The 27178-nt window shown below is 38.4% G+C and overlaps 1 protein-coding gene across 4 annotated transcripts in view; it reads right to left on the bottom strand.

The window, feature by feature from the left end:
- The window catches only part of Senp7 (SUMO specific peptidase 7), a 93425-nt gene that overhangs the window by 31378 nt on the left and 34869 nt on the right, over positions 1 to 27178 (bottom strand). For 2 of the 4 annotated variants that reach the window (XM_090347165.1, XM_090347184.1), the window contains 6 exons: positions 26112 to 26306; positions 15982 to 16091; positions 14791 to 14933; positions 11234 to 11573; positions 8092 to 8249; positions 5122 to 5268 (listed from right to left, as the gene is read on the bottom strand). In XM_090347165.1, the coding sequence (XP_090203291.1) occupies positions 5122 to 5268; positions 8092 to 8249; positions 11234 to 11573; positions 14791 to 14933; positions 15982 to 16091; positions 26112 to 26306 (1093 nt within the window). The remainder of the gene's footprint in view (positions 1 to 5121; positions 5269 to 8091; positions 8250 to 11233; positions 11574 to 14790; positions 14934 to 15981; positions 16092 to 26111; positions 26307 to 27178) is intronic. The other 2 variants (XM_090347174.1, XM_090347193.1) reach the window with 1 other exon arrangement.

Raw genomic sequence — 27178 nt, 5'->3', positions numbered from 1 at the left:
AGAAACCACAGAGGGTAGCTGCCTCAAAAGCTGATGATCATTCTCTTGCAAAAGAACTTACACCAAACTCACAAAATACACAGAACAAACAGCATCAATGCACTACATTATTAGTAATGGGACATTATGACCATCAAAAGACAACTTTTGCCGGTACGGTGGCTCATGACAGGAATCCTAGCCATTCTGGAGGCTGAGATCTGAGGAGCAAGGTTCAAAGCCAGTCCAGGCACAAAAGGACCAAGACTCTAATCTCCTATTAACCATTAGAAAAAAATAGGGCAGTAGCCTTGAGCTGAAGAGCTCAGGAACAATGCCCAGGCTGAGCTCAAGCCTCATAACCCACCAAAAAAAAAGACAACTTTTATTAAGTTTGTGTTAATACTATAAGCATTGCTTCTGTAGAAAATCTCCCTATCAAAAAATTGCCTTGGCTAAATTAACACAAAACTAAGTAACTTTATACTGCATACTATTTTTGTTTTTGTTTTTGTTTTGCCAGTCCTGGCTTTGAACTAAAGGCCTGAGCACTGTCCTTAGGCTTTCTCAAGGCTAGAGCTCCACCACTTGAGCTGCAGCACCACTTCTGGCTTTTTTTTTTTTTTTTTTGCCAGTCTTGGGCTTGAGCTCAGGGCCTGAGCACTGTCCTTGGACTTTCTCAAGGCTAGAGCTCTACCACTTGAGCCTCAGCACCACTTCCGGCTTTTTTTTTTCTATGTATGTGGTGCCAGGAATCGAACCTGGGTCTTCATGCATGCTAGGCAAGCACTTTAACCACTAGGCCAAACTCCCAGCCCCTGGCTTTTTTTTATGTATGTGGTACTGAGGAATTGAACCCAGGTCTTTGTGCATGCTAGGCAAGCACCCTACTGCTAGAGCAAACTCCCGGGCTGTATACCACTTTTTAATACTAAAAGTGTCTAATAAATCCAACCTCGAAACAGTGATGTATTTATCAAAATTAAAACATAAATTTAGTCCCCCAACCAGAACAACTCTCTCCCTGATAACTCAAAATGGACATTAGCAGCTTTTATCCCGAGAGTTTATCTTTCTTATTCCATGTTACACTTCCCTTCTGACTGAAGTTCTTTCTCTTTTGTTCATTCTACCGTAAGAAGCTTCTTTTCTCTGAGTATCTTTTGGGTTGGTAACTCATAAATGTTGATTTAATTTAAAAAATTTTGTTCAGGGATAAATCTTACATATAGCATCTAAAACAATCTTGTGCTTAGTGGTTTATTTTTCCATTATTGCCAAATTAATATGCTTATTTACAAAATTGTTGACTTATTGTCTTTGAGCACAAGACAAATTTAAATGGCCTTTGTGTACATGAGTTCTATGTAAGTAGACAAGAGTGTTAGCAGGGCGTGGTGGCTCTCGCCTGTAATCCTACCTACTCAGAAGGCTGAGCTCTGAGGATAATGGTTCAAAGCCAGTCTGGGCAGAAAGTCTGTGAGACTCTTATCTCCAATTTACCACCAGAAAGCCAGAACTGGAACTGTGGCACTGTGGTAGAGTACTACTAGCCTTGAGCTAAGGAGCTCAGGGACAGCACTCAGGCCCAGAGTTCAAGCCCCATGACCGAAAATAAATAAATAAATAAATAAATAACTCATATCCACTGAAGCAAAAATGAGACAATAGGTCATATGGTTACAAGATGAATTTACAATTAAAATTCCTGCATCTATTGTCTTTACTACTTACACAAATGAGAAGGTAAACAGTTAACTTATTGAACTTTTCTCAGCTCTGGAAGACCCTTAACTAGGGTCATACCAAAATTATTATTGCAAAACACTAGCATTTATATAGTAAGACATGATATCCAAATTAATGCCATCAAGTTATTACTCAACTGTTATGTTCAATTTTTATTATATTTTTATTACCTTTAAGTACTCAACAAATCAGTTTATAAGCACAATTTTGATCAATATCATCCTTTTTATCATTCTCTTCCAACCTTCCCAACTCAATCCCTCCTTGCAATTTTCCACATTTCAGAGGATATACACTGGATATTGTTACTTTTATATAATTTTATATATAATTAATATTATGTACATTTATTTTCATTTCCAAATACTTTGTGACATATTTGGAAATGAGTATAGGGGTGGTTATTTTCCAAAGCTCAAGCAGCTATAAAATTATGGAGAAATATGGTATCTTTGCATGTCTTATTACACTCTTACTACACTTATTCTCTCTTCTTCAGCTGCATCAAACAATCTTGTTTGATCTCTTATACTTGACCAAGGTCTGATATTTATGCATATCTTGGAATGAAAATGGTGACAGTATATTTTCTCTCCCTCTCTCTGTCTCTGTCTCTGTCTCTCTCTCTCTCTCAGCTATTCCCAGTAGGGGGAAAAAAAACAACTTGTTAAGTGAATAAAAAATATAGGCACAGTGTCCTATGACTATAATCCTAAAAGACAGGAAATTTAGGCAAGAAGATTCTTAGTACAGAGAAGTTAATTCTGGCTGGGAAAGAAGGATCTGGGAAGGCTTCCTGAAAGAAGCATTATTCCAGATAAGCCTTAAAAGCTGATAAGTAGGGGCCAGGAGTTTGGCCTAGTGGTTAAAGTGCTTGCCTAGCATGCATGAAGACCCGGGTTCAATTCCTCGGTACCACATACATAGAAAAAAGCCGGAAGTGGTGCTGAAGCTCAAGTGGTAGAGCTCTAGCCTTGAGAAAGTCCAAGGACAGTGCTCAGGCCCTGAGCTCAAGCCCAGGACTGGCAAAAAAAAAAAAAAAATACTAGTTACATCACCCATAAAAAAAAAAAAATAAAAAAAAAAAGCTGATAAGTATTGTAATAGCTAGATTTACTAAGAAAATAAGATGTTAAAATCCAAACTGAAGAAGCCAGGAGCATGTCCTAGTGGTACAGTGTTTGCTTAGCATTCATGAAGTCCTGGGTTTGATTCCTTGGTACCATACACACAGAAAAATCCAGAAGTGGTGCTGTGGCTTAAGTAGCAAGGGACTAGCCTTGAATAAAAAGTGACCAAGGATTAAGTAGCAAGGGACTAGCCTTGAGTAAAAAGTGACCAAGGATAGTGCCAAATTCAAGCCCCAGGACTGACCCTCCCCCCCACCCTGCAAAAAAAGAGTCTAATACATAGCATTTAGCCGGGCACCAGTAGCTCAAGCATGTAATCCTAGATACTTAGGAGGCTGAGATCTGAGAATTGCACTTCAAAGCCAGCCTGGGCAAGGAAGTCTGTGAGACTCTTATCTCCAATTAAGCTGGAGAAAACCAGAAATGGCGCTGTTGCTCAAGTGGTGGAGCACTAGCCTTGAACTGAAGAGCTCAGGGACAGCGCTCAGGCTGAGTTCAAGACCCATGACCCACCAAAAAAAAAAAAAAAAAAAGATCCAAACTGATATACATATACAGTGCTTGAGAATAAATATGTGTTTTTTTTTTGCCAGTCTTGGGCCGTGAGATCAGGGCCTGAGCACTGTCCTTGGGCTTTCTCAAGGCTAGAGCTCTATCACTTGAGCCACAGCACCATTCTGGCTTTTTTATGTTCATGTGGTACCAAGGAATCAAACCTGGGTCTTCGTGCATGCTAGGCAAGCACTCTACCACTAGGCCAAACTCCCAGCCCAAGAATATGCTTTTTAAAAAGCAGGAAAACAGATCAGAATCCATTCCTGGGATATGCTTCGAGAAAAAGTTATGAACTTGGAAGAATCTGTTAGACTTGTTATGTGGGTTCCAAATTACACCCCGAGGAACAACTACTACCAAGTAACTTAGAATCCAAGGGATAGCAACAATGCATGTGACTGTTTTTTCATACGTTATATTAAATATCATATATGAATACATAGCCTTCGGCCCTCCTTACTTTTAATTGATTTGAAAAATCACCTGCTTTAAAAAATTTGAGGACTGGGAGTGTTGCCTAGTGGTAGAACTGCTTGCCTGGCATGCATTCCTTGGTACCACATACACAGAAAAAGCTAAAAGTAAGGCCAGGAGTTTGGCCTAGTGGTAGAGTGCTTGTTAGCATGCACGAAGATCCAGGTTCGATTCCTGGGTACCACATATATAGAAAAAGCCAGAAGTGGTGCTGTGGCTCAAGTGGTAGAGTGCTAGCCTTGAGAAAGCCAAAGGATACAGCTCAGGCCCTGAGTTCAAGCGCCAGGACTGGCAAAAAAGAAAAAAAAAAAAAAGAGAAAAGTTTAGAAGTGGTGCTGTGGCTCAAGTGGTAGAACCTTGAGAAAGCCCAAAGGCAGTCCCAGGAGCTGAACTCCAGGACTGTTCCCTCCCCCCCAAAAAATCGCAGAATTTGAACACTGCATCACTTGTCTCCCACTGGCCTGCCTGTAGAGGACACCTTTGATCAAACTGGTTAAAAGTGTTGCCTTTCACAATCATCTCCCCCAACGAAATGCCTTCTGTATCTTCATGATTAACTCCAAGGTTAGCTAGCTTCAGAGTAGGAACTAAAAAGTGAAAGTCATAAAGTTTACAAATCATTATCTTTTTTTTTCTTGAAAAGAGATAACATCAAAGTGTAGACCAAGGTTTTTGCTAATCTTATTCCTTAAATGTGAAATAATGTTTGATTTGAAGGGAAATAATTATCTAAAACATTATAGGTTCTGAGTTAAGAAATGAAAGTCCAGTGTTATCTCAAGAATATTTTGATGGAAAAGAAAACTAGGTCCCTATAAAGAATACACCACTCTGTATGTAGTTTGGTTGTTTTTTGTTTGTTTGTTTGTTTTTGCCATTGCTCCTCTGGCTTCTCATTTTCTACCAGTAAAAGCTATTTGTACTTATAAATTTCCAAGATTATCTTTGTTAATCTTTTTTTGGTTTACTGGCTTTCCAAATAAATCTTTCTCCTTTCCCCAAAAACCTGCCCATCAATCTGGCTTTTTCCAATGATGAGTAAAGAACTCTGGTTGAGTAAACAAATCAGAGAAAGGATTTTAGTAGGAGAGAATTAAAGACACATATCAAAATATTAAAGACATGTCTCACACATTCAAAGTATCCCAAATAAAACTAATCTCAAGTCTATTTTCACACACACACACACAATCTGAAATGCCCAAAATGGAATGGAAAATAAAACATAACTTACTGTAATACAACCTTTAGAAGTTCCTTTCATTTTACCAATATACACAGAAGTAAATATAAAATCCAGATGTAAATCCGTTTCATTATTAGGTATAGTACAGGAACTCTTTTCTGTGATAGAATTATATGAGCAGAATTCAGGTGATTCCTATAAAAGAAGAAATTATAAAAATATAGTTATAGCTATAAAACCTAAAAATATTTTTTTTGCCAGTCCTGGGGCTTGGACTCAGGGCCTAGGCACTGTTCTTGAGCTTTCACTCTACCACTTGAGCCATAACACCACTTCTGGCTTTTTCTGTATATATGGTACAAGGTATCAAACCCAGGGCTTCATCCATGCTAGGCAGGCACTCTACCACTAGGTCACAATTCTAGTCCCTAAAATTTATTCTAATGTCAAAATTCCTCCTTAAATTATCATTAATGAATTTGTGGAGAATTTTATAGTTTTTATTGCTAAAAATAATTATATAGGTTTTTTTCTGGAAAGAAAAAAATGATCTACCTTGAAAAATGTTAAATAGTCAAATAGAAATTTAATTCTATAGGCATAAATTCTGGAACTATATCTTCCTCTGCATCATCAATACCATGGATTTGTATTTAATAGCCCTTAATTGATAATCTTTTTCTTTTTTGTTTGTGCTGTCCTCATGCCCTCATGACCTGGATGCTGTCCTCATGCTTTTGTGCTCAAGGCTACTATTCTAGCACTTGAGCCACAACTCCACTTCTGGCTTTATGGTAGTTAAATAGTCTCACGGATTTTCTTGTCTGGGCTGATTCAAAGTACAATCCTCAGATCTCACCCTCCTGAATAGCTAGAATTACAGGTATGAGCTATCAGGCATAAGCCTAGTTTAACTCACCAGAAATAAATTTATATTAATATAGAATGCTAATTTAAAACCACCCTATTGGTAGTCTGCCTCAATTTCATAAATAAAGATAATAAAAACTTGGATTGGCTAAGTAACTTTTCTTGTAGTCATATGGTCAGTAAAAAGAAAAACTAGATCCGAACTCAGGTTTCTTTCTCTATGTTAAGTATTCTATCACACAAAATTGCTTCCATTAACCAAGTTACTAGACGTGTGTGTGTGTGTGTGTGTGTGTGTGTGTGTGTATGAGAGAGGGGGTAAGGAGGAAGGGAGGGAGGGAGAGAGAGAGAGAGAACACATATACATACACCAATCTTAGGGCTTGAACTCAGGGCCTGTGCACTCTCCCTGTTATTTTGCTCAAGGCTAACACTCTACTGCTTGAGCCACAGCTCCAGTTCTTTTTTGGGGTTTTTTGGGGGGTGGGGGGAGGTCATGGGACTTGAACTTGGCCTGGGTGCTGTCCCTGAGCTCTTCAGCTCATGGCTACCACCCCTACCCCTGGGCCTGGGCAGTGTCCCTGAGCTCTTCAACTCAAAGCTACTGTCCTACCATTGAGCCAAGCCCCACCTGTCCGTTTTCTAGAGCTTGATTGGAGATAGTCTCAGGTCCTTGTATGCCCAGGCTGGCTTTGAACCTTGATCCTCAGATCTCCCCCTCCTGAGTAGCCACTGGCTTCCACTTCTGTCTTTTTACTGGTTAACTGGAGATAAGAATCTCATAGACTGGGGCCGGGAGTTTGGCCTAGTGGTTAAAGTGCTTGCCTAGCATGCATGAAGACCCGGGTTCGATTCCTCGGTACCACATACATAGAAAAAAGCCAGAAGTGGTGCTGAGGCTCAAGTGGTAGAGCTCTAGCCTTGAGAAAGTCCAAGGACAGTGCTCAGGCCCTGTGCTCAAGCCCAGGACTGGCAAAAAAAAAAAAAAAAAAAGAATCTCATAGACTTTCTTGCCCAGGCCAGATGTGAACTGAGATTGTTAGATCTCAACCCCCCAATAGCTAGGATTATAAGGCTGAGCCACCAGCACTTGGATAATAGTCTTGATATTGAACTTTTAATAAGAAATTAAAAGATGCAAATACAAAAAAAATTAAAAAATACCAAAAAAATAAATTCTTGTTTAGTAAATATATGTGCTTTATTTTACACTATGTGTTATAAGATCGCAAGAAATGACTCAAGGTTACCTAAAAGTTCAATCACACCACTTACAATATTTATATAACTCTGCTTTTAAATAATATTCAACCAGATAGTATCAACAGATTTGTACCACAAATTCATCTGATTTTACACTGCTTTGACATGACTTTTCAATTTCACATTTACCTAGTATTTGTAGTTTCAACATCATAAATGATCTAACAAATTTTCACAAAAGCAATTATTATCTGTGTATTCAACTCCCCTTCTAACATGTGATAGTCATCTAAAACAAATATTCACTATTAACCTAATTATAATATTGTTCACATACTTAAAAAATTTGTCATTCTGATGTATTATCTTTTCATTTTCATCTGTGTGTGGTCACCAGAGCTTGATGCTCTCCCTTAGTGCTTTCCCTAAGATTGAATTCTACCACTTGAGGCAAGTTATACCTCTAGCTTTTTGCCTGTTATGTGGAAATCAAAATTTCTTGATTTTTCTTTTTGTTGTTTTTGCATTCCTTTCATCTTGGGGGCAAAGCATAACAAAGGAAGGAACAAAAAGGGAACAAATCAAATTGAGAAAATGTATAATCATTTTTTATAATATTCCGCTTCTTAAAACAATTAGTAGACATTAGCCAGTAAGTACACTATCTATAAGAAGGCAGAAATACATTACCTTTAGCCGGGCGTGGTAGCTCATTGCTGTAATCCTAGCTACCCAGGAGGCTGAGATCTGAGAATCAAGGTTCAAAGCCAGCCTGAACACTAAAGACCCTGAGACTCTTATCTCCAATTAATCACTAGAAAATGGGAAATGGGGCTGTGGCTCAAGGGTTAGGGCAGTAGCCTGATGTGAAGAGCTCAGGGATGGCACCCAGACCCAGAGGTTCAAGCCCCATGACTGACAGGAAAAAAAAAAATTATATAGTACCTTTACAGATTCACATGTAACCACTGGTAGTTCTGATGAAGATGATTTAGAAATACTCTGATTTTCATTCACAATCTCATGACCTTGATTAGTTTGAAACTTAAGATTTCCTGAACTTTTATGTTCAATGGGTCCTTCTTCATCACTGGAAACAACAACTAAAAGCAAAAAATATATTTTTAAATGTGTCATGATCATCACTTCAGAAAAATGTATTCAATTTACTAACTAGACTACCATTCATAGTCTTGATTTATACTAGCAATATTCAAATGTTTCCATATCAGTAATTTTTTCAATATCAGTACTTTTTGTAAAACTTTTTAAAAATGTACTTAATTGTTATTACAGAGGACATGTACACAGGGGTTACATTTACATGAGTCAGGCAATGAGTATATACTGGATATTATGCTTCTGTCTGATGCATTGCTGGTAAAGATCTTTTCCCAATTGGTTGGCTGTCTTTCTAGTTTGGTAACTGTCCTTAGCTGTGAAGAAATTTTTTATCTTGATGTAGTCCCATTTGTTAAGTCTCTCTCCTATCTGTTGTGCCTATAGGATTCTAGTCAAGAAGCTCCTGCCAGTAAGTTCTAATGTCTCTCCTACTCTCTCTTGCAGTAGTTTCAGAGTTTCAGGTCTGATGTTGAGGTTTTTTATACACTTTTAACTGATATTAATGCATGGTGACAACCAGGGGTCAACTTTTAGTTTTCTGCATATGGCTGCCCAGTTTTCCCAGCACCAATTATTGAAGAGGCTATGTTTTTTTTCCACTATATGCTTTGTCAAATTAGATGACTGTAAGTATATGGTTTTGTTTCTAGGTCTTCTAATTTGTTCCATCTAATCTGATCTTCAGGTCTGGTTTTGTGCCAATACCAAGCTAGTTTTGCTATTACAGTTCTGTATTAGAGTTTGAAGTAGAGTTTGTGACGCCACCCATATTGCTTTTTTTGCCTACAACTGCTTTTGGCTATTGTTGTCATTTGTTGTTCCATATGAATTTTTGGATTGTTTTCTCTATCTCAGTAAAGATTGTCATTGGAATTTTAAATGGGGATTGCATTGAGAATTTGTGTATTTTTTGGCAGTATGGCCATTTTCATAATATTGATTCTATCTACCCATGAACACAGAAGGTCTTCCCATTTCCTTGTATCCTCTTCGATTTCTTAAGATTTTTGTAGATCTTTTACATCTTTTTTCTTTTTCTCTTTTTTTTGTTGTTGTTGTCGGTCATGGGCTTGAACTCTGAGCCTGGGTGCTGTGCTTTACCACTCTGAGCCACAGGGCCACTTCCAGTTTTCTGGTGGTTAATTGGAGGTAAGAGTCTCATGGTCTTTAGTGCCCGGGCTGGCTCTGAACTGCGAAACTCAGATCTCAGCCTCCAGAATAGCTAGAATTACAGGCAAGAGCCCCTAGTGTCGGCTCTTTTACATCTTTGGTTAGGATAATTCCTAGGTATTTTTTAAGGTTATTGCAAATGGAGTTATTTTCATGATTTCTCTTTTTGCATGTCCATTGTTAGCATACAGAAAGGCTACTGAATATTAGTACTCTTATACAGAAGTCACCTCCCATATCTTCTGAAGGATTTCCAAATTTTAAATTAGATAAAGCCCATAGTGACTCAAGCCTATAATTCTAGCTAATGGGAGGTAAAAACTGGAGTATCACTGTTTAAGTCCAGGCTGTGCAAAAAGTTCAAGATATTTCATCTTAACCATTGGCTGCAATAATGTACCTTTATCCCAGCTATGTGGAGGAAGCACAATGGCTGGATATATCACTTGTCTTCCCCAGTGATACCAGGAAACACAAACAGAAAGATCACAGCCTAAGCCAACTCAAGAAGAAACCATACTTTCTTCCAGAGGTAGAATCTTTGAGAGGCAAGGTTTAATTCTTAGGTCATTGGGAGATGCCACTCAAGGAGATTTGGGGACCTATGTCATCATTTTGCTCTCAGGCTAATGCTCCATGACACATTCCCTAATACTGCTATCTGGCATATTCAATAAAGGGCCAAAACGATGGGTTTGCCCTCTCTTGGACTGGAACTTAACAAAACTTGAGTCAAAATAAATATTTTCGTTCTGATAAGTTAATAATTTTAAGGATTTTGTCACAGTAATATAAGCTAATATAAGACCTTAAGGGGGAGGGGAGCTAGAGGTATGGCTTTGGTAGACTGTTAAAATCCTGATCACAGAGGAAAACACAAAATTTTAAAATAAAATAAAAAGACCTTAGGAACAAAGACTCACCACTGTATTCCCTAACGAGTCTTTTGACTTATTGTACTATGTGACTGCATATTTATCACACTTGTTTGTTAAATATGTCATTTGAAATACGATGTAAAAATCAATGTTAATAAACTCTTTACAAAAAAACATATTTATCAACCAAAGGAGAAGAATAATGATCTTTAGAGAACTCATTTTAAAACTACTGGGCTTTACCACAGTGAACAAGGATTTTTTTGTTGTTTTGGTTTGGTTTTTTTTTTTGCCAATCCTGGCTTGAACTCAGGGCCTGAGCACTGTTCTTGGGCTTTCTCAGGGCTCGAGTTCTACCACTTAAGCCACAGCACCACTTCCAGCTTGTTCTGTATATATGGTACGGAGGAATCACACCTGGAACTTTGTTCATGCTAGTCAAGCACTCTGCCACTAGGCCAAACTTCCTGCTCTGAACTAGTTTTTTGTTTTTTGTTTTTTTGACAATATTTTTTTATTCAAGAATTTATTAGCATTGATTTTTACATCATATTACAAATGACATGTTTAATAAACAAGTATTCAAGAAGGGAATCTCTATATACAATCACTGGCACTTAGATTTTAGAACATAATTAAAGTTAGGCTGAGGGTTTGTATGTCATAGATACATATTAATCTATGTAATAAAACATTAGCCTGAACTATTTTGTTTTAAGTTACCATGCTTCCAAGTACTCCACACCTAAATTGGCATTACAATATTATGAAGAAAACCTCAGACCATTTTTCCTGAAGTTACTATATCCCACAGTGATGTCATAAAGGCTCACTGCCTCAGAAGAATTTGAAAAGAAAAAAAAAAAGTCGAATAAAGCACACAAAAAAATATCTTCACAAATCTTAGGATTACTTACTTGGTTCAGCTGAGATCAAAGACTGGTTCTCTTCACTGTGTTCACTTAGAAGACAGTTTTCCACTACATTCAACTCATCCTCACTCTTCTTAGATGGGGAAGTAATCTCCACCTCATCAGTGGAAATAGCACTCCCCAAATTATTTGTGGCTGAACAGGAAGTGGCACTTGTGGAGGCAGTACTTAATCTCAGTTGTTGAGAACCCAATGAGAATAGTTTCACAGAATCATTTTCTGTAGATTCAGATGTAATTTTTTCAAATAATGTTGTGTTCTGGTAAGAGTTTTCACTTGGTTGTTCAAACTCAGTGGAGACTGTTGTGACATTTTCTTGTTCTTTCTGAATATAAATAAATGTATCAAAAATTAGCAACCTTCTACTTTGGTTTCCTTAAATTAAAAAAAAAACATTTCTAAGACTTAAACCCATAAAGAATAATGTCAAAGTAAAAACATTATATCATTTCTGTAACTGTAAGAATAGAAAACTACCTAATTATGGGCAGTGTTTATTTAACCTGATGCATGAAAACATTCTGAAGTGGGAAAATGTCCATCCTTTTAAGTGGTTCAGATTATCACCCTGGTCTAAGTCAATTTCAGAATAAGAGTATTTTTAACATTTTTGTTTACAACTAGCACAAAAGCAAAACATCAAAAAATCCAACAGGCAAACCTTAAAAATCATTGTCTTCAACCTCTCCATTACTGTTTGTCTAAGTACTGCTATAAATCCAAACATACCACAAGGTCCTGAAGTAACTTGTGAATCATGTGGGGCACCAGTGGCTCACACCTGTCCTAGCTACTCAAGAGGCTGAGACCTGAGGACCACCATTCAAAGCCACAAAAGTCCATAAGGCCCTTTTTTTTTTTTTAAAGTAATTGCTTCTCCTTTTAATTTTTTTTTGTCAGTCTTGGGCCTTGAACTCAGGGCCTGGGTACTGTCCTTGGGCTTTCTCAAGGCTAGAGCTTTACCACTTGGGCCACAGAACCATTTCCAGGCCCTGAGTTCAAACCCCACGACCAGGAAAAAAAAAATCTAAATCAATGTCAAGTCATTTGAGTAAAAGAATAATAAAATGGAACAGTAAAAGACCAAACTGTTTTAAAAAAAAAAAAAAGATCAAACTATTGACTGATACATTTCAAGGAACACAGCACTCAACATATTTCTATAAGTACATTTCGGTCCAAAATAGTCAATGGATGTTTTTAATGTGACAAGATTATCACCAGAAAAAACTCAAGATAGTACTCCTGTGAGAACCACGAAAGCAACTAACGAAATCCTTCCTGAATGACATTACACTACAGTTATCCAGTGTGATGGTTAAATTTGATTGTCACTTTGAATGGATTCAGAAATCCCTAAAAGATTAATAAAGCATAGAGTATAGCTCTGGGTGTGCTTATGAAGGTACTCCCAGAGAAAGAATTAACTAAGTAGGGAGAGCTGTCCTGAATCTCTGTAGTATATCACAGGCAAATTTTCCCTCTCTTTCTCCCCCCCCGCCCCCCGTCCCCGCTCTTTTTCGCTCTCTCTCTCTCCCTTCCTCCTACCCTCCCTCCATAATAGGCTGAAAGCTCTGAAACCATTTACCAAAATGAATCTATTTATTTCTCCCTTGATTTGTTTTTAACAGATATTTTGCCACAGTAAGAGAAGAAATGACTAATACCAAAACATGGTGCCAAAATTAGGGTACAGCTGTGTCCTGAAGTCTTTGGAACTGTGGGAGAAATCTGGCTAGAGAAAGCCTAGACTGCAATAGACAGAGCTCAATGAGTACATGTCATAAGAGTTCAAAAAGGCAAAATGTTGACAGGCTTGCAGATAGTAAAGACTGTTCATGGGATATCACATGAGACTACAGACCCTAATAGGAATTGGATTGTAAGCCATTTGTGTTACACAATAGTCAAGAACTTGTCTACATTTTGCAGATGTTCTGAAGAGTGTGGGAGGCTGAATTTAAAGTAATGGCTTAATTAACTCAAAAGAGGATATTTGAAGGTAGTATAACATTCAGAGATAAACAGTTATTGGTGGCTGCTTAGCAGATTTATACTAAAAACTGACAACCAAGAGCATAATAGACTTTTAAAAACCTGTACTTTTTATAGAAGAGAAATAAGAGTACTTCAAATTGGGGCAAAAGAAAAGCGGTGTTGGCACATCTAAGGTATGTATCAGCAAGTTCCCAACAAGAGAAGCTGACAAGGATCAAAGAATAAACTTATCTGAAAGGCTTTTCCTTGAGAGGATATGGGGCCCCATGTACACAGGGCTGCCTAGAGCAACGTTTCCCTGTGATCCAAAGCCACTGAAGCTATTGTCTATAGGGACCCCAGTCTCTGCTATATCTGTGATCTATGTCAATATCATCCAGGATTTTGGTCTTGCAGTTATGTAGAATGCGAAAGCTACAGAGTCATGGAGAGGCTTTCACCTACTTAGGAAGCTAAGAAATGTGTGCAAAGTCAAAGTTCTTTTAAGCAATTCCACCCCTCAGAGGCTGATGCACAAACTTGTAAGGATAAAACAGAAGATGCAATGAAAACTCTAAAAAGTTAGAAATGCTGAATGCATGGAACAGAACACCTGCTGAATAAAGCAGAAGGCTGTGACCTGAGCCAGCCTCAGAAATCAGTCAGTCACATGGACTGCAACAGACCAAGGTCATTGGGGAAGGCTGTAAAAACCCTTTGCAGATCATATCCTCAGACTATGTGTCCTAGGAGGAGAACTGGGGCCACAGGATTGAATGTTTGGCTACTAGGTTTTAGTCTTGCTTTGGTCTGATCCTTCCTGGCTGGTGTTCTAGTCCTACCTTTGGAACAAGAATGCTTACTGTGCCACTGTATCATCAAAGTATGTGATTGTTTTTTGTTTTTATTCTACAGTGGTTTACAACTAAGAGTTTTCCTTCAGTCTCAGAGGACACTTCAAACTTGGACTTTTGAATGTCATGTTATGACTATGAGGACTCATGGAGATGAACTGAGTGCATTTGGCATTATGAGATATGAGGATATAATATCTATTATATACATAATATATCATATAATATATGTTATATTGTGTATTTTATATATATTATATAATATATATAATATTGTATTATATAATATATTATGAGGAATGGTATATAATGGTTTAAGGAGGTATCTTTCGGTACCAAGTAGACAAGAAGTGAACTTGTGATGGTTAATTGTGATTATCAACTTGATTGGACTGAAAAACACCCAAATTAGTAAAGCAAACCTTTTGCTTTACCTGTACAGGTGTTTCCAGCAAGGGTTGAGGGGGAAAGAGTACTATTAGAGAAAAAGAACATTTAACTATTTTACTCTCACAATATTTCAAATTTTCTCATTATTTTAAATTACAAAAAAATTACACATAAAATATGTTTAAATATAAAGCTTGACAAGAACTAAAACATTTAAAAATCTAGTAAAAGCAGAAAATTAAAAGAAAATTATTTTGCTAAATCAACTCAGTTTTACAAGTACAAAATTGTTTCCCAAGACTTCTAAATACCTCTACTTACTGGATGTTCTGTTGATTTATCCAAAGAAGTAGAATTATGAGAACCAGGTACATTATTTATAACCCTTCTCTTTATCTTCTTGGAAATCAGAACAGGTTCCATGCTTGAATCACAATGTTTAACATCTTTGTTTCTGCTTCCGTCTGCAAGACAATAACAACCTGTCTGCAAGGCAATCACAACCTGTCCTTGTACTGCCAAGGTCTTAAAAGGCCAAAAAATACAGAAGAATTCAGAAGTTTTATTTATTATCAAATTGCTACACCAGCTCCAAAGTTCATCAAAATCAAAGTCTAGGGGCCGGGAGTTTGGCCTAGTGGTAGAGTGCTTGCCTAGCATGCACAAAAGACCAGGGTTCGATTCCTCGGTACCATACACATAGAAAAAAGCTGCAAGTGGTGCTGTGGCTCAGGTGGGAGAGCTCTAGCCTTGAGAAAAGTCCAAGGACAATGCTTAGGCCCTGAGTTCAAGCCCCACGACTGGCAAAAAAAAAAAAACGAAAGTACAGATGAAACCTATATTAACCTGTTCATACAAATGTTCATTAACAGGAACTAGGAAGTACATAAAGAGAAATTATCCCTTATTTATTTTTTGTGACAGTATTGAGGCTTCAAGTCAGACCAGACATTATCCCTTAGAATTTTCACCCAACACTGGCACTCTACTACTAACTTCAGGCTTTTTAGTTAACTGGACATAGGAGATACATGGACCTTCCTGCTAGGACTGGCTTCAAACTGTATCCTCAAATCTCAGCCTCTTGGGCTTATCTATATGAGTACAATTCTTTTTGTTTGTTTGTTTTTTGCCAGTCCTGGGCTTAAGCTCAGGGCCTGAGCACTGTCCTTAGATTTTTCTCAAGGCTAGAGCTCTACCACTTGAGCCTCAGCACCACTTCTGGCTTTTTCTAAGTATGTGGTACCAAGGAATCGAACCTGGGTCTTCGTGCATGCTAGGCAAGCACTCTACCACTAGGCCAAACTCCCGGCCCCCAAGTACAATTCTTTTTGAAACATGTTTCCCCTTCCCTTGCTCACTCCCAGTTTTTCTCTCCTATCCCCACCCACAAGATGTGTAGCTCATTTTGTTTATTTTTAATGTAAGTATAAGTGTTGATAATAAAAAAAAACAATTATAAATAAAATAGGCAAAAATTCAAATCCCAACAGTTTTCTAAGGGTTACAAACCTTTAGTCTGAGTGTCAGATGTTATACGAGATATGTCATCATCATCTCTTCGCTTTTCTTTAGCACATACAGCAGAAACGTTATTTATTGTCTTATTTTGTTGTGAAGCCCTGCAAAACAGAATTGTCTTATACTTAATTCTTTTTTCTTTCTTTCTTCCTTTCTTTCTTTCTTTCTTCTTTTTTTTTTTGTTTCAGTCCAAAGGGTACAGAGCTTCTTTGCTGAAGTCGAATGCTCTACCACTGAGCTGAACTTTTCGGTAGTTAATCAGAGATTAGAGTCTTACTAGTTTTCCTGCCTAGGCTGCCTTCAAATCATTATCTTCAAATCTCTGCCTCCTTACTTTCTAGGATTTTAGAAATAGCCTTATAATTAATTCGAATAAAGCCCAAATTAGTTCAGAAATAAACCAGCAAATATTAAAAATGAAAATCCAATAGGTAACAAATACATTCCTACATGGATAATTATATGATCTGGACAGTGAAAAAAACATTGAATTCTGATCTAGTTCTCTTTCTCATCATGTTCTTTGATGAAAAAGAATATACATATATCCAAATATCTATAAGATGTAACATGAGCAAAAGAGTAATCATATAGATGCATTAAATAAGTCCAAAATATTTTATAAGGTAAAATTCCAATAACACAAATATCCTGAAAATCAAATCTATTTGTAAAAAGAAAAAATCAGGGGCCGGGAGTTTGGTAGAGTGCTTGCCTAGCATGCACGAATACTCAGGTTCGATTTCTTGGTACCACATACATAGAAAAAAGCTGGAAGTGGTGCTGAGGCTCAAGTAGTAGAAGCTCTAGCCTTGAGAAAGTCTAAAGTCAGTGCTCAGGCCCTGAGCCCAAGCCCAAGACTGGCAAAAAAAAAAAAAAAAATCATAGCTGAAAGGTAACTGTTTTTGTTTTGTTTTGTTTTTTCTAGGTATGTGGTATCAAGAAATCAAACCTGGGTCTTAGTGCATGCTAAGCCAGCACTCCACCACTAGGCCAAACTCCTGGCATATATATGTGTATACATATATATATATATATATTTTTTTTTTTTTTTTTTAAGATAGAAACACTTAGCTGGGCCACTGGCTCACACCTGTAGTCCTAGCTACTCAAGAGGCTGAGATCTGAGTGTCAAGGTTCAAAGCCATTCTGGCCCACAGACAGCCATTTTCCACTATAAACTAACATGGCAGAAGGGACAAGAGATTACTCTTGGGTCTCATTATAAGGGCACTAATTCTATCTATGAGGATAGCTCCAGCAGGACTTAAGTCACTGCCAAAGGCTAATACAATCACCTCTTAATATCAGCACCATGAACTAGATTTCACACTTCCATTTCAGAGGAACACACACACACAAAAACAAACCATTGAAAATAGTAAATACAAATAATATCAAATGTTTGTAAGACTACTGTTTGTATATATACATATATACCTGGATATAACTCATTGAGAAAGCAATTTCATACTCAGAATAGTCACTGAATGGTTGAAATCCTTATATCCAATAATTTTACCCATAGAATTATAAGAAACAATTAATTATGGTACTATTTAATTTTATTAAATTTTTTAGTAAACTCAAGTTATAGCTCATAATTATCATAGAATATGTTATATAGGAAGTGTCACATTTTCAAAATGACTTGATAGCATAGATTTAAAAAAGAATACTGGGCCAGGAGTTTGGCCTGGTGGTAGAGTGCTTGCCTAGCATGCACAAAGACCTGGGTTAGATTCCTCAGTACCACATACATGGAAAAAGATGGAAATGGTGCTGTGGCTCAAGTGGTAGACCTCTAGCCTTAAGAAAGACTAAAGACAGCACTCAGGCTCTGAGTTTAAGCCCCCGGATAACCCTCCCTCCCAAAAAAAAGAATACTTAGAATACATAATGGAGGTCCAGGAGTGTGGCCCACTGGTAGCATTCTTGCCTAGCACAAAGCCCTGGGTTTGATTCTTTTTTTACACAGAAAAAGCCGGAAGTAGCACTATGGCTCAAGTGGCAGAGTGCTAGCCTTGAGCAAAAAGTGTAAACAGCGCCCAGGGACTGAATGCCCAGGGCTGGCACGAGAGAGGAGGAAAGAGAGAGGAGGTGGGTGAGAGAGGGAGAAAGAGAGGAAGAGAGAGAGAGAGAGAGAGAGAGAGAGAGAGAGAGAGAGAGAGAGAGAGAGAGAGAGAGAGAGAATACGTAATGGATACCTACAGTGAAATACAATGTGCTACACACCAAGTAACAGTCAGGAGTATGATAACATAGGAGCAGCCACCATACTCACACCAACACAAGTATCTAAACAAAAATCTGTGTAATATAATTCTTTTGGAACACTGGAGTCTAGTAAAGACTTGTAACAAGCCAGGTGCTGGTGGCTCATGCCTGTAATCCCCGCTACTCAGGAGGCTGAGATCTGAAGATCAAGGTTCAAAGCCAGTCTGGGCATAAAAGTCCATGAGACTCAGACTGATCCGGAACACAAAGTTTGAGTGATCCTCCAACATGTACTTTCTGAATAGCTGGGACTGAAGCAATACATTATACTCCAGTTATAGTATCTGACCACAGACATACAAACACAGGCAGCTAGCCATGTTGCCAAATGCTAAATACACTGTTTCAATATTCCCAGCTACAAAAAGTTCTAGGGAATTTAAAGAGCCAGCACCTAGTTCACTCATACACACACACACACACACACACACACACACACAAACATACACACACACACACACACACACACACACACACACACACACCCTTTATTTTTCTCCTTTGGCAGTCAAACACTTAAAAGTTAGGACATCAAAAAAAAAACCATGTATATGGAGAAGTTTATAAAGCCACCTACAGAAAGGAAAAATAAGAGGAAAAAATAAACAAATCCTTGAAATCCTGAAGAAAAAGATTTTGATTTCTTTACTTATTGTAGTATAAATTTAAATATTTGATTTTCAACAATAAAAAAGAAACTAATATATACAAAAATAGCCAAGAAGCTGGGCGGGGTGGCTTATGCCTCTAGTCCTAGCTACTCAGGAGGCTGAGATCTGAGGATTGCAGTTCAAAGCCAGCACCGGCACTAAAGTCCATGAGACTCTTGTCTCCAATTAACCACTAAAAACTGGAAGTAGCCCTGCGACTCAAGGGGTAGGGCAGTGGCCTTGAGCTGAAGAGCTCAGGGACAGTTCCCAGGGCCAAAGTTCAAGCCCCATGAACAAAAAAGGAAAAAAAAAATAGCCAAGAATAAAATAAATGAAAAAAAATAAATCAACACAAACGATCCTTAAGAAACATTATAACACTATATGACGTCATTACTAGATAATGAATTCAAAAGTCTGTCTTTAAAGATTATCAGAGGAGCCAGGAGTTTGGCCTAGTGGTAGAGTGCTTGCCTAGCATGCACGAAGACCCGGGTTCAATTCCTCGGTACCACATACATAGAAAAAAAGCCAAAGTGGTGCTGAGGCTCAAGTGGTAGAGCTCCAGCCTTGAGAAAGTCCAAGGATAGTGCTCAGGCCCTGAGCTCAAGCCCAGGACTGGAAAAAAAAAAAAGATTATCAGAGATTAAAACTTTACAAGGAAGAATAGGAGATACACTGGGTCTCCTTGGCACAGGTCAAAGTTTCTTAATAAGGACCCAGAAACACAACAAATCAGAGAAAGTCTTGATAAGTGAGACTGCATTAAACTGCAGAGCTTCTGTATGGCAAAGGACATAGCTAGCAAACTAACTAGAAAGTCTACAGAGTGGGAGAAGATCTTCACTAACCTTACAACAGACAAAGGACTCATATCTAAAATATATCAACAGCTCAAAAATTTAAATCACTTCAAAACTAATCTCCAAAGAAACAACCATCCATACATGGGCCAAAGACTTAAAGAGAGGCTTTGCTGAAGAAGAAATAAGAATGGCCTATAGACACATGAAGAAATGCTCGACATCTCTGGCCATAAAAGAAATGCAAATCAAAACAATTCTAAAATTCCACCTCACTCCAGTTAGAATGACCATGAATCAAGAAATCTAATAAAAGATGCTGGCGGGGATATGGCCAGGAGGGAACACTACTACATTGCTGGCAGGAGTGTAAACTCGTTCAACAACCACTATGGAAAGCAGCATGGCGGTTCTTCAAAATACTAAACATAGAGCTCCCCTATGACCCAGCAATTCCACTACTTGGCATTTACCCAATAGTCCAGAAACAAGGACATACTAAATCCACTAGCACTACCATGTTCATTGCAGCACTATTTACCATAGCAAGGTATGGAACCAACCCAGATGCCCCTCAGTTGATGATTGGATCAACAAGATGTGGTATTTATACACAATGCAATTCTATGCTGCCATCAGAAAGAACCATACCACCCCATATGTAAAGAAATAGAAAGACATAGAAAAAAAATCATATTAAAAGAAGTAAGCTACACTCAAAGGAACATAGGCTCAATGGTTTCCCTCATTTGTCATAATTAGTATAAATCTTGGACTCCTCTAGCAGAGATTTACAATAGAGCAAAACCTAGATACATAAGGCCATATAGGATGACACTAAATGAAAGGACCTCCAGGATATAGAAATAAATGCCATAAAATGAGTGATTGTTGTTCTTAATGTACTATGTTATCTCTCATCTCTTTTGCTGTCCCTTGGTCATCTCATATTGTTACAGTTTTACCTTGTTATCTGATATATTGTATATATGTTTATTTGGTTATTTGAAATAGGATAGGGAAGGGGGGAAAACAAGATGAGGGCAGGGGTGGGAGAGGGATATGGGGACCAACACATGAGAAAGGATATCAATGTTTGTGAAGTAATGCACCTTCTATCTGGTGAATATAATGTAACCCTTCTATTAATTACAATAAAAAATATATGAGGTGGGGGCCGGGAGTTTGGCCTAGTGGTTAAAGTGCTTGCCTAGCATGCATAAAGACCCGGGTTTGATTCCTTGGTACCACATACATAGAAAAAAGCCGGAAGTGGTGCTGAGGCTCAAGTGGTAGAGTTCTAGCCTTGAGAAAGACCAAGGACAGTGCTCAGGCCCTGAGCTCAAGCCCAGGAGTGGCAAAAAAAAAAAAAAAAAAAATACATGAGGTGGGCCAGGAGTTTGGCCTAGTGGTAGAGTGCTTGCCTAGCATGCATGAAGACCCAGGTTCAATTCCTCGGTACCACATACAAAGAAAAAAAGCCAGAAGTGGTGCTGAGGTTCAAGTGGTAGAGCTCTACCCTTGAGAAAGCCCAAGGACAGTGCTCAGGCCCTGAGTCCAAGTCCCAACTGGCAAAAAATGAAAAAACAAACAAAAAAATATATGAGAAAAAAAAAGATTATCAGAGCAAGTAAATATAATAATGTGTACAAAATGAAAATATCAGAGAGAAAGAAAAATAATAAAAAGGAAATTCTGCAGCTATAACTAAAATTTCATTACAAGGATACATACACATACACACACACACACATACACACACACATATATAAAATAGAAAACGAGTAAAAAAAAGTCCCACAAATTTGAAGATAAATGAAATGATTAAATCTAAGAAATATTCAAAGATTAAAGAAAAAGGAACAGCCTTCAATACCTGACACCATAAAGCAGATAACTAAGTCATTATGAGGCTTCCAGAAAAAGGACAGAGAAATGAGCAGACAGAACACAAGGAAAAATATAATGGAAAAAAAAAAAAAATCCAGGGGCCAGGAGCATGGCCTAGTGGTAGCATGCTTGCCTAGCATGTACAAAGCCCTGGGTTAGATCCCCAGAACGACATACACAGAAAAAGCAGAAAGGAGCACTGTGGCTCAAGTGCAAAGTGCTAGCCTCAAGCAAATGAGTTCATGGACAGTGCCCAAACCCTGAGTTCAAGCCCCAGGACTGGCAAAAAAAAAAAAAAAAAATGTTGGGGCCGGGAGTTTGGCCTAGTGGTTAAAGTGCTTGCCTAGCATGCACGAAGACCCGGGTTCGATTCCTTGGTACCACATATAGAAAAAAGCCGGAAGTGGTGCTGAGGCTCAAGTGGTAGAGCTCTAGCCTTGAGAAAGTCCAAGGACAGTGCTCAGGCCTTGAGCTCAAGGCTAGGACTGGCAAAAATAAAAATAAAAAAATGTTGGTAAACAACATGAACATAAATACCCAATAATTTTAGCTGGATGGACTTGGAATAAAAGAGAAAGGACTGAAATTATTAACATCAAAAATAAAACAAAGACATTACTATGGATATAACAAAAATTAAAAGGACTACAAGAAGGTACTATGAACAGTTGTATAGCAACAAACTAGATAATCTAGATGACATGGAAAGATTAATACACAATTATAAAAACTGGTATGGTCTGTGATTAAGAATATCTGAGTTTTTTACCAAGTATATTGTATATACGTTTATTTGTTTATTTGAAATAGGGAAGGGAAGGGGAGAAAACAAGATGATTGGAAGGGGGTGGGGAGAAGGAAATGGGGACAAAATCATGAGAAGGTATCAATGTGCAAAAAGTAATGCACCTACTACCTGACAAATATAACTGTAACCCCTTTATACATTATCCCCCCCCAAAAAAAAATCTGGTATGTAATTCCTTCAAAACAAAAGCAATACAATTCACAAATTGTAAATTTTAAAATAGAAACATAAAAAAATAATATATATCCATGTTTGTTATTCTTTATAATAGTAAGGAAGTGAAATCAATCCAGCAACTATCAGCAGCAAAGGAAGGGATCAACAAAATGTAAATATGTATATGGAATGAGATATTACTGAACCACATTTGACCCTGAACATCTCTTCACCAGATCCCACAGCTGTACAGCAGGAATTTCCCCCTACACTGCCCACTTCTGCTCCTGAAGATCAAATCCAGGATACCTTAACCCATTAAACATGCCATGCAGCCTCCTGACGCCTTGACACCTAAGATAAGAATGTTTTCCTCTGTATATTTAGATACACAAAGGAGTCTCACATGTGACATTTAAAAGAGAAAATAAAATAGTGAGGTATAAATGACATTAACAGTTACTATTCTCTATACAACACAAAAAACTGAAGCTTAGGGCCGGGAGTTTGGCCTAGTGGTTAAAGTGCTTGCCTAGCATGCATGAAGACCCGGGTTCGATTCCTCGGTACCACATACATAGAAAAAAGCCGGAAGTGGTGCTGAGGCTCAAGTGGTAGAGCTCTAGCCTTGAGAAAGTCCAAGGACAATGCTCAGACCCTGAGCTCAAGCACAGGACTGGCAAAAAAAAAAAAAAAAAACTGAAGCTTAAATGAAGATTAAATGTAAGGAACATTACCTAGCTGTATGAAATTCAGTTTATATTGAGCTAATCACTGGATATGAATGAAAACAAGATATGACACCTCTCCTTACAGAGCTTTTAGATAGTAAGAATGAGGAACAAACACTGAAAGAATAATGTGATTAATGCACTTCTAGTATTTCCAGTTATACACTAACATTAGTAACTGGAAAATGTCACTGAAATTTTTATTTTGAGAAAAGGCAAATTTAAAATGATATCCAATTAGGTTAAAGTTGATGTGGATACCACGCTAAGTAGAATGTAGGAAAAAGCATAAAATATTGTCTAAAAAGAGAAACATTCAGAGGTTTATAATGAATAGTTTTAAAAGATACTACTGTTCAAGATATAAAAAGAAATACAGGAGTTTATGAGAACTATATTTGAAATATTAGGTTTACATGACAATACAAACCAGATTGTTCCTCTAGAAAGTTGGTGGTAGGGGTAATTAAGACTAGATCAATTACATGGGTAAAACATATATAAAAAGGATACAGAGGGGCCGGGAGTTTGGCCTAGTGGTAGAGTGCTTGCCTAGCATGCATGAAGACCCAGGTTCGATTCCTCAGTACCACATACATAGAAAAAAAAAAGCCGGAAGTGGTGCTGAGGCTCAAGTGGTAAAGTGCTAGCCTTGAGAAAGTCCAAGGACAGTGCTCAGGCCCTGAGCCCAAGCCCAGGACTGGCAAAAAAAAAAAAAAGGATACAGAGGAGCCAGGAGTTTGGCCTATTGGTAGAGTGCTTGCCTAGCATGCACAAAGGCATGGGGTTCAATTCCGCAGTACCACATACAAAGAAAAAAATCTGGAAGTGGTGCTGAGGCTCAAGTGGTAGAGCTCTAGCCTTGAGAAAAATCCAAGGACAGCGTTCAGGCACTGACCTCATGCCTAGCACTGGAGGAAAAAAAAAAATGATAAAATATACTCTACACACTAAAAGAAGGAAATTGGAAGAGAAATTTCAGGAGTTCATTGTAAATTAAAAATCTGGTAGAGATTTCTAAAATCACATTTGTATTGGCTCACATGTAATCCTAGCTACTTAGGAGGCTGAGATCTGAGGATCATGGTTCAAAGCTAGCTAGGACAGAAGACTATAAGAGTCTCATCTCAAATTAACTACCAGAAAATCAGAAGTAATGCTGTGGTTCAAAGGGTAGAGTGCTAGCCTTGAGCAAAAAAGCTCAGGCACAGTGTCAGACCCAAGGTCAAGCCCTATGACCGACAAAGAAAAAAAGAAAAATTAGTAGAAACTCGGTTTGGTGATGCAGACCTATACCTAAAAACACCTGAGAGGCAGAAGCAGGAAGATCATGAAGCCTAGGCTTGCTTATATAACATAGTCAGATTTTATTTTCTAAATCAAATCTAATAGAATTTACTGATAATTATCTAATTTTCCCCACTGATTTTTACTTCTGATTAATACAAAATTCCTTCAAACATTTTTGTCAGGGGTCCAGGAGCTTGGCCTAGTGGTAGAGTGCTTGCCTAGCAGGCACAAATACCCGGGTTGGATTCCTTGGTACCACATACATAGAAAAAAGCTGGAAATGGTGCTGAGGCTCAAGTGGTAGAACTCTGGCCTTGAGAAAGACCAAGGACAGTGCTCAGGCTCTGAGCTCAAGCCCAGGACTGGCCAAAAAAAAAATAAATAAAACCTCTGTGAGAAATGGATTCTGCTGTTGTTCCCTGAAGAAATATCTACTGAGCACTGAGTTCCTGGTAGAGTTCAATAACTAAGGATGGATGGATGGATGGACAGATAGATGGACAGATGGATGGACAGATGGACAGACAGACAAAAGAAAGGAAGAATACAATGATGTCAAAGGAATGGATTTCAATTACCTCAACCAAATGAACCAGGATACTAAAATAGCTAAATTTTCATGCAGTGTCTCTTTTCTGGCCAACTGTTTAATTGGAGATGAGTCCACCACTGGAGCCAGTGATTCATACCTGTAATCCTAGCCAGTCAGGAGGCTGAGATCTGAAGATAGCAATTCAAAGCCAGCCCAGGCTCTAAAGTCCGTGAGACTCTTATCTCCAATTAACCACCAGAAAACTGGAAGTGGCACTGTGGCTCCAGGGGTAGGACAGTAGTCTTGAGCTTAAGAGTTCAGGGAGAGCACCCATGCCCAGAGTTCAAGCTCCATGATCGACCCCCACCCCCACTAAAAAAAAAAAAAGATTCTCACAGACCTCCATGCCAAGGTTAGCTTTGAATCATGATTCTCAGATCTCAGCCTCTTGAGTAAATAGGATTACAGGCTTAGGCCATCACAGCCCAGCCATTAAACACTTTTGAAGCTATGGACTGTTTGTTCCAATAGTCACTCCATCCACCAGAATCAAAAAAGTCATGCTAGTCTGGTATTAGTAGCTCATGCCTGTAATCCTAGCTCCTTGGGAGGCTGAGATCTGAGGATAGTGGTTTGAAGCTAGCCCTGGCAGAAAAGTCCATGAGATTCTTTTCTCCAATAAACTACTCAGAAAAGTCCAGAAGTGGCACTGTCATTCAAGGGGTAGAGCACTAGCCTTGAGCCAAAGAAGCTCAGAGTCAGTGCCCAGGCCCTGAGTTTAAGCCCAAGACACAGACAGACACAAACACAGACACAGACACAGACACAGACACACACACACACACACACACACACACACACACACACACACACACACACAGAGAACAGTCATGTGAGACATTTGAGTACAATTTACCTCATATCTGCAGGAAAAGGGCAGAGGTTTCAAGAGAATATTTTGAATAAAGAGAACACTAAATATACCTTTCAGATACAAAGTAAGTCTTGTGAAGATTTAGGTTTTGACAAGATCCTAGGCTGCCATCAGATGATGAAGAAAGTTGCTCTGACTGCAAGTTGTCTGAATCACTCAAACTGGCCTCAGTTACAGGTGGGCTCTTTATGTATTTTCTTCCCAACTCCGTTCCCAGGACATTCGTCAATGTAACTTTGGGTATCCTGTCACACAGAATAACAAACACCGTACTGTACCAGAGTTTTCCATTAAAAAAAAATGTTTTGTCATTTTAGTACAAGTAAGCTATTAAGATCATACCACCCTAGAAATCAACATACAAATCCTCAATTTTATTTATTTTGCCAGTCCTGGCGCTTGAACTCAGGGCCTGGACTCTGTCCTCAGACACTTTTTGCTCAAAGCTAGCATTCTGCCATTTGAGCCACAGCACCACTTTTTTTTTTTTTGGCCAGTTGTAGTGCTTGAACTCAGGGCCTGAGCACTGTCCTTAGACTTTTCTCAAAGCTAGAGCTCTACCACTTGAGCCACAACACCACTTCCAGCTTTTTGCTATGTATGTGGTACGGAGGAATCAAACCCATGTCTTCATGCATGCTAGGCAAGCACTCTACTACTAGGTCAAACTCCCAGTCCCCACAGCACCACTTCTGACTTTTTCTTTGTCAGTCATGGGGCTTGAATTCTGAGCCTGGGCCCTGTCCCTGAACTCTTCAACTCAAGGCTACTGCCTTACACCTTGTGCCACAGCAGCACTTCCAGTTTTCTAGTGGTTAATTGGAGATAAGAGTCTCACAGACTTTGTTGCCCGGGCTGGCTTTGAACCGCAATCCTCAGATCTCAGCCTCAACTAGGATTATAGGCATGAGCCACCACATCCAGCTACATCTGGCTTTTTCTGAGTACATGGTACCAAGGAATCAAACCCAGGGCTTCGTACATGCTAGGTGAGCTCTCTACCACTAGGCTATGCTCCTGGTCTCTCAAATTTTTTAATAAAGACAATTACTTGTTCCTTGGAAATTATGGCATCAGCATTCTATTTTAGTGTCTAGCTACAGCACTTGAAGGTTTT

This window comes from Megascapheus bottae, chromosome 1 (assembly GCF_031878675.1).
Source record: "Megascapheus bottae isolate mThoBot1 chromosome 1, mThoBot2.hap1, whole genome shotgun sequence".
Classification (NCBI taxonomy): Eukaryota; Metazoa; Chordata; class Mammalia; order Rodentia; family Geomyidae; genus Megascapheus; species Megascapheus bottae.
Note: the sequence above shows the minus strand (reverse complement) of the source record. Positions and strands in the feature narration are given on the sequence as shown.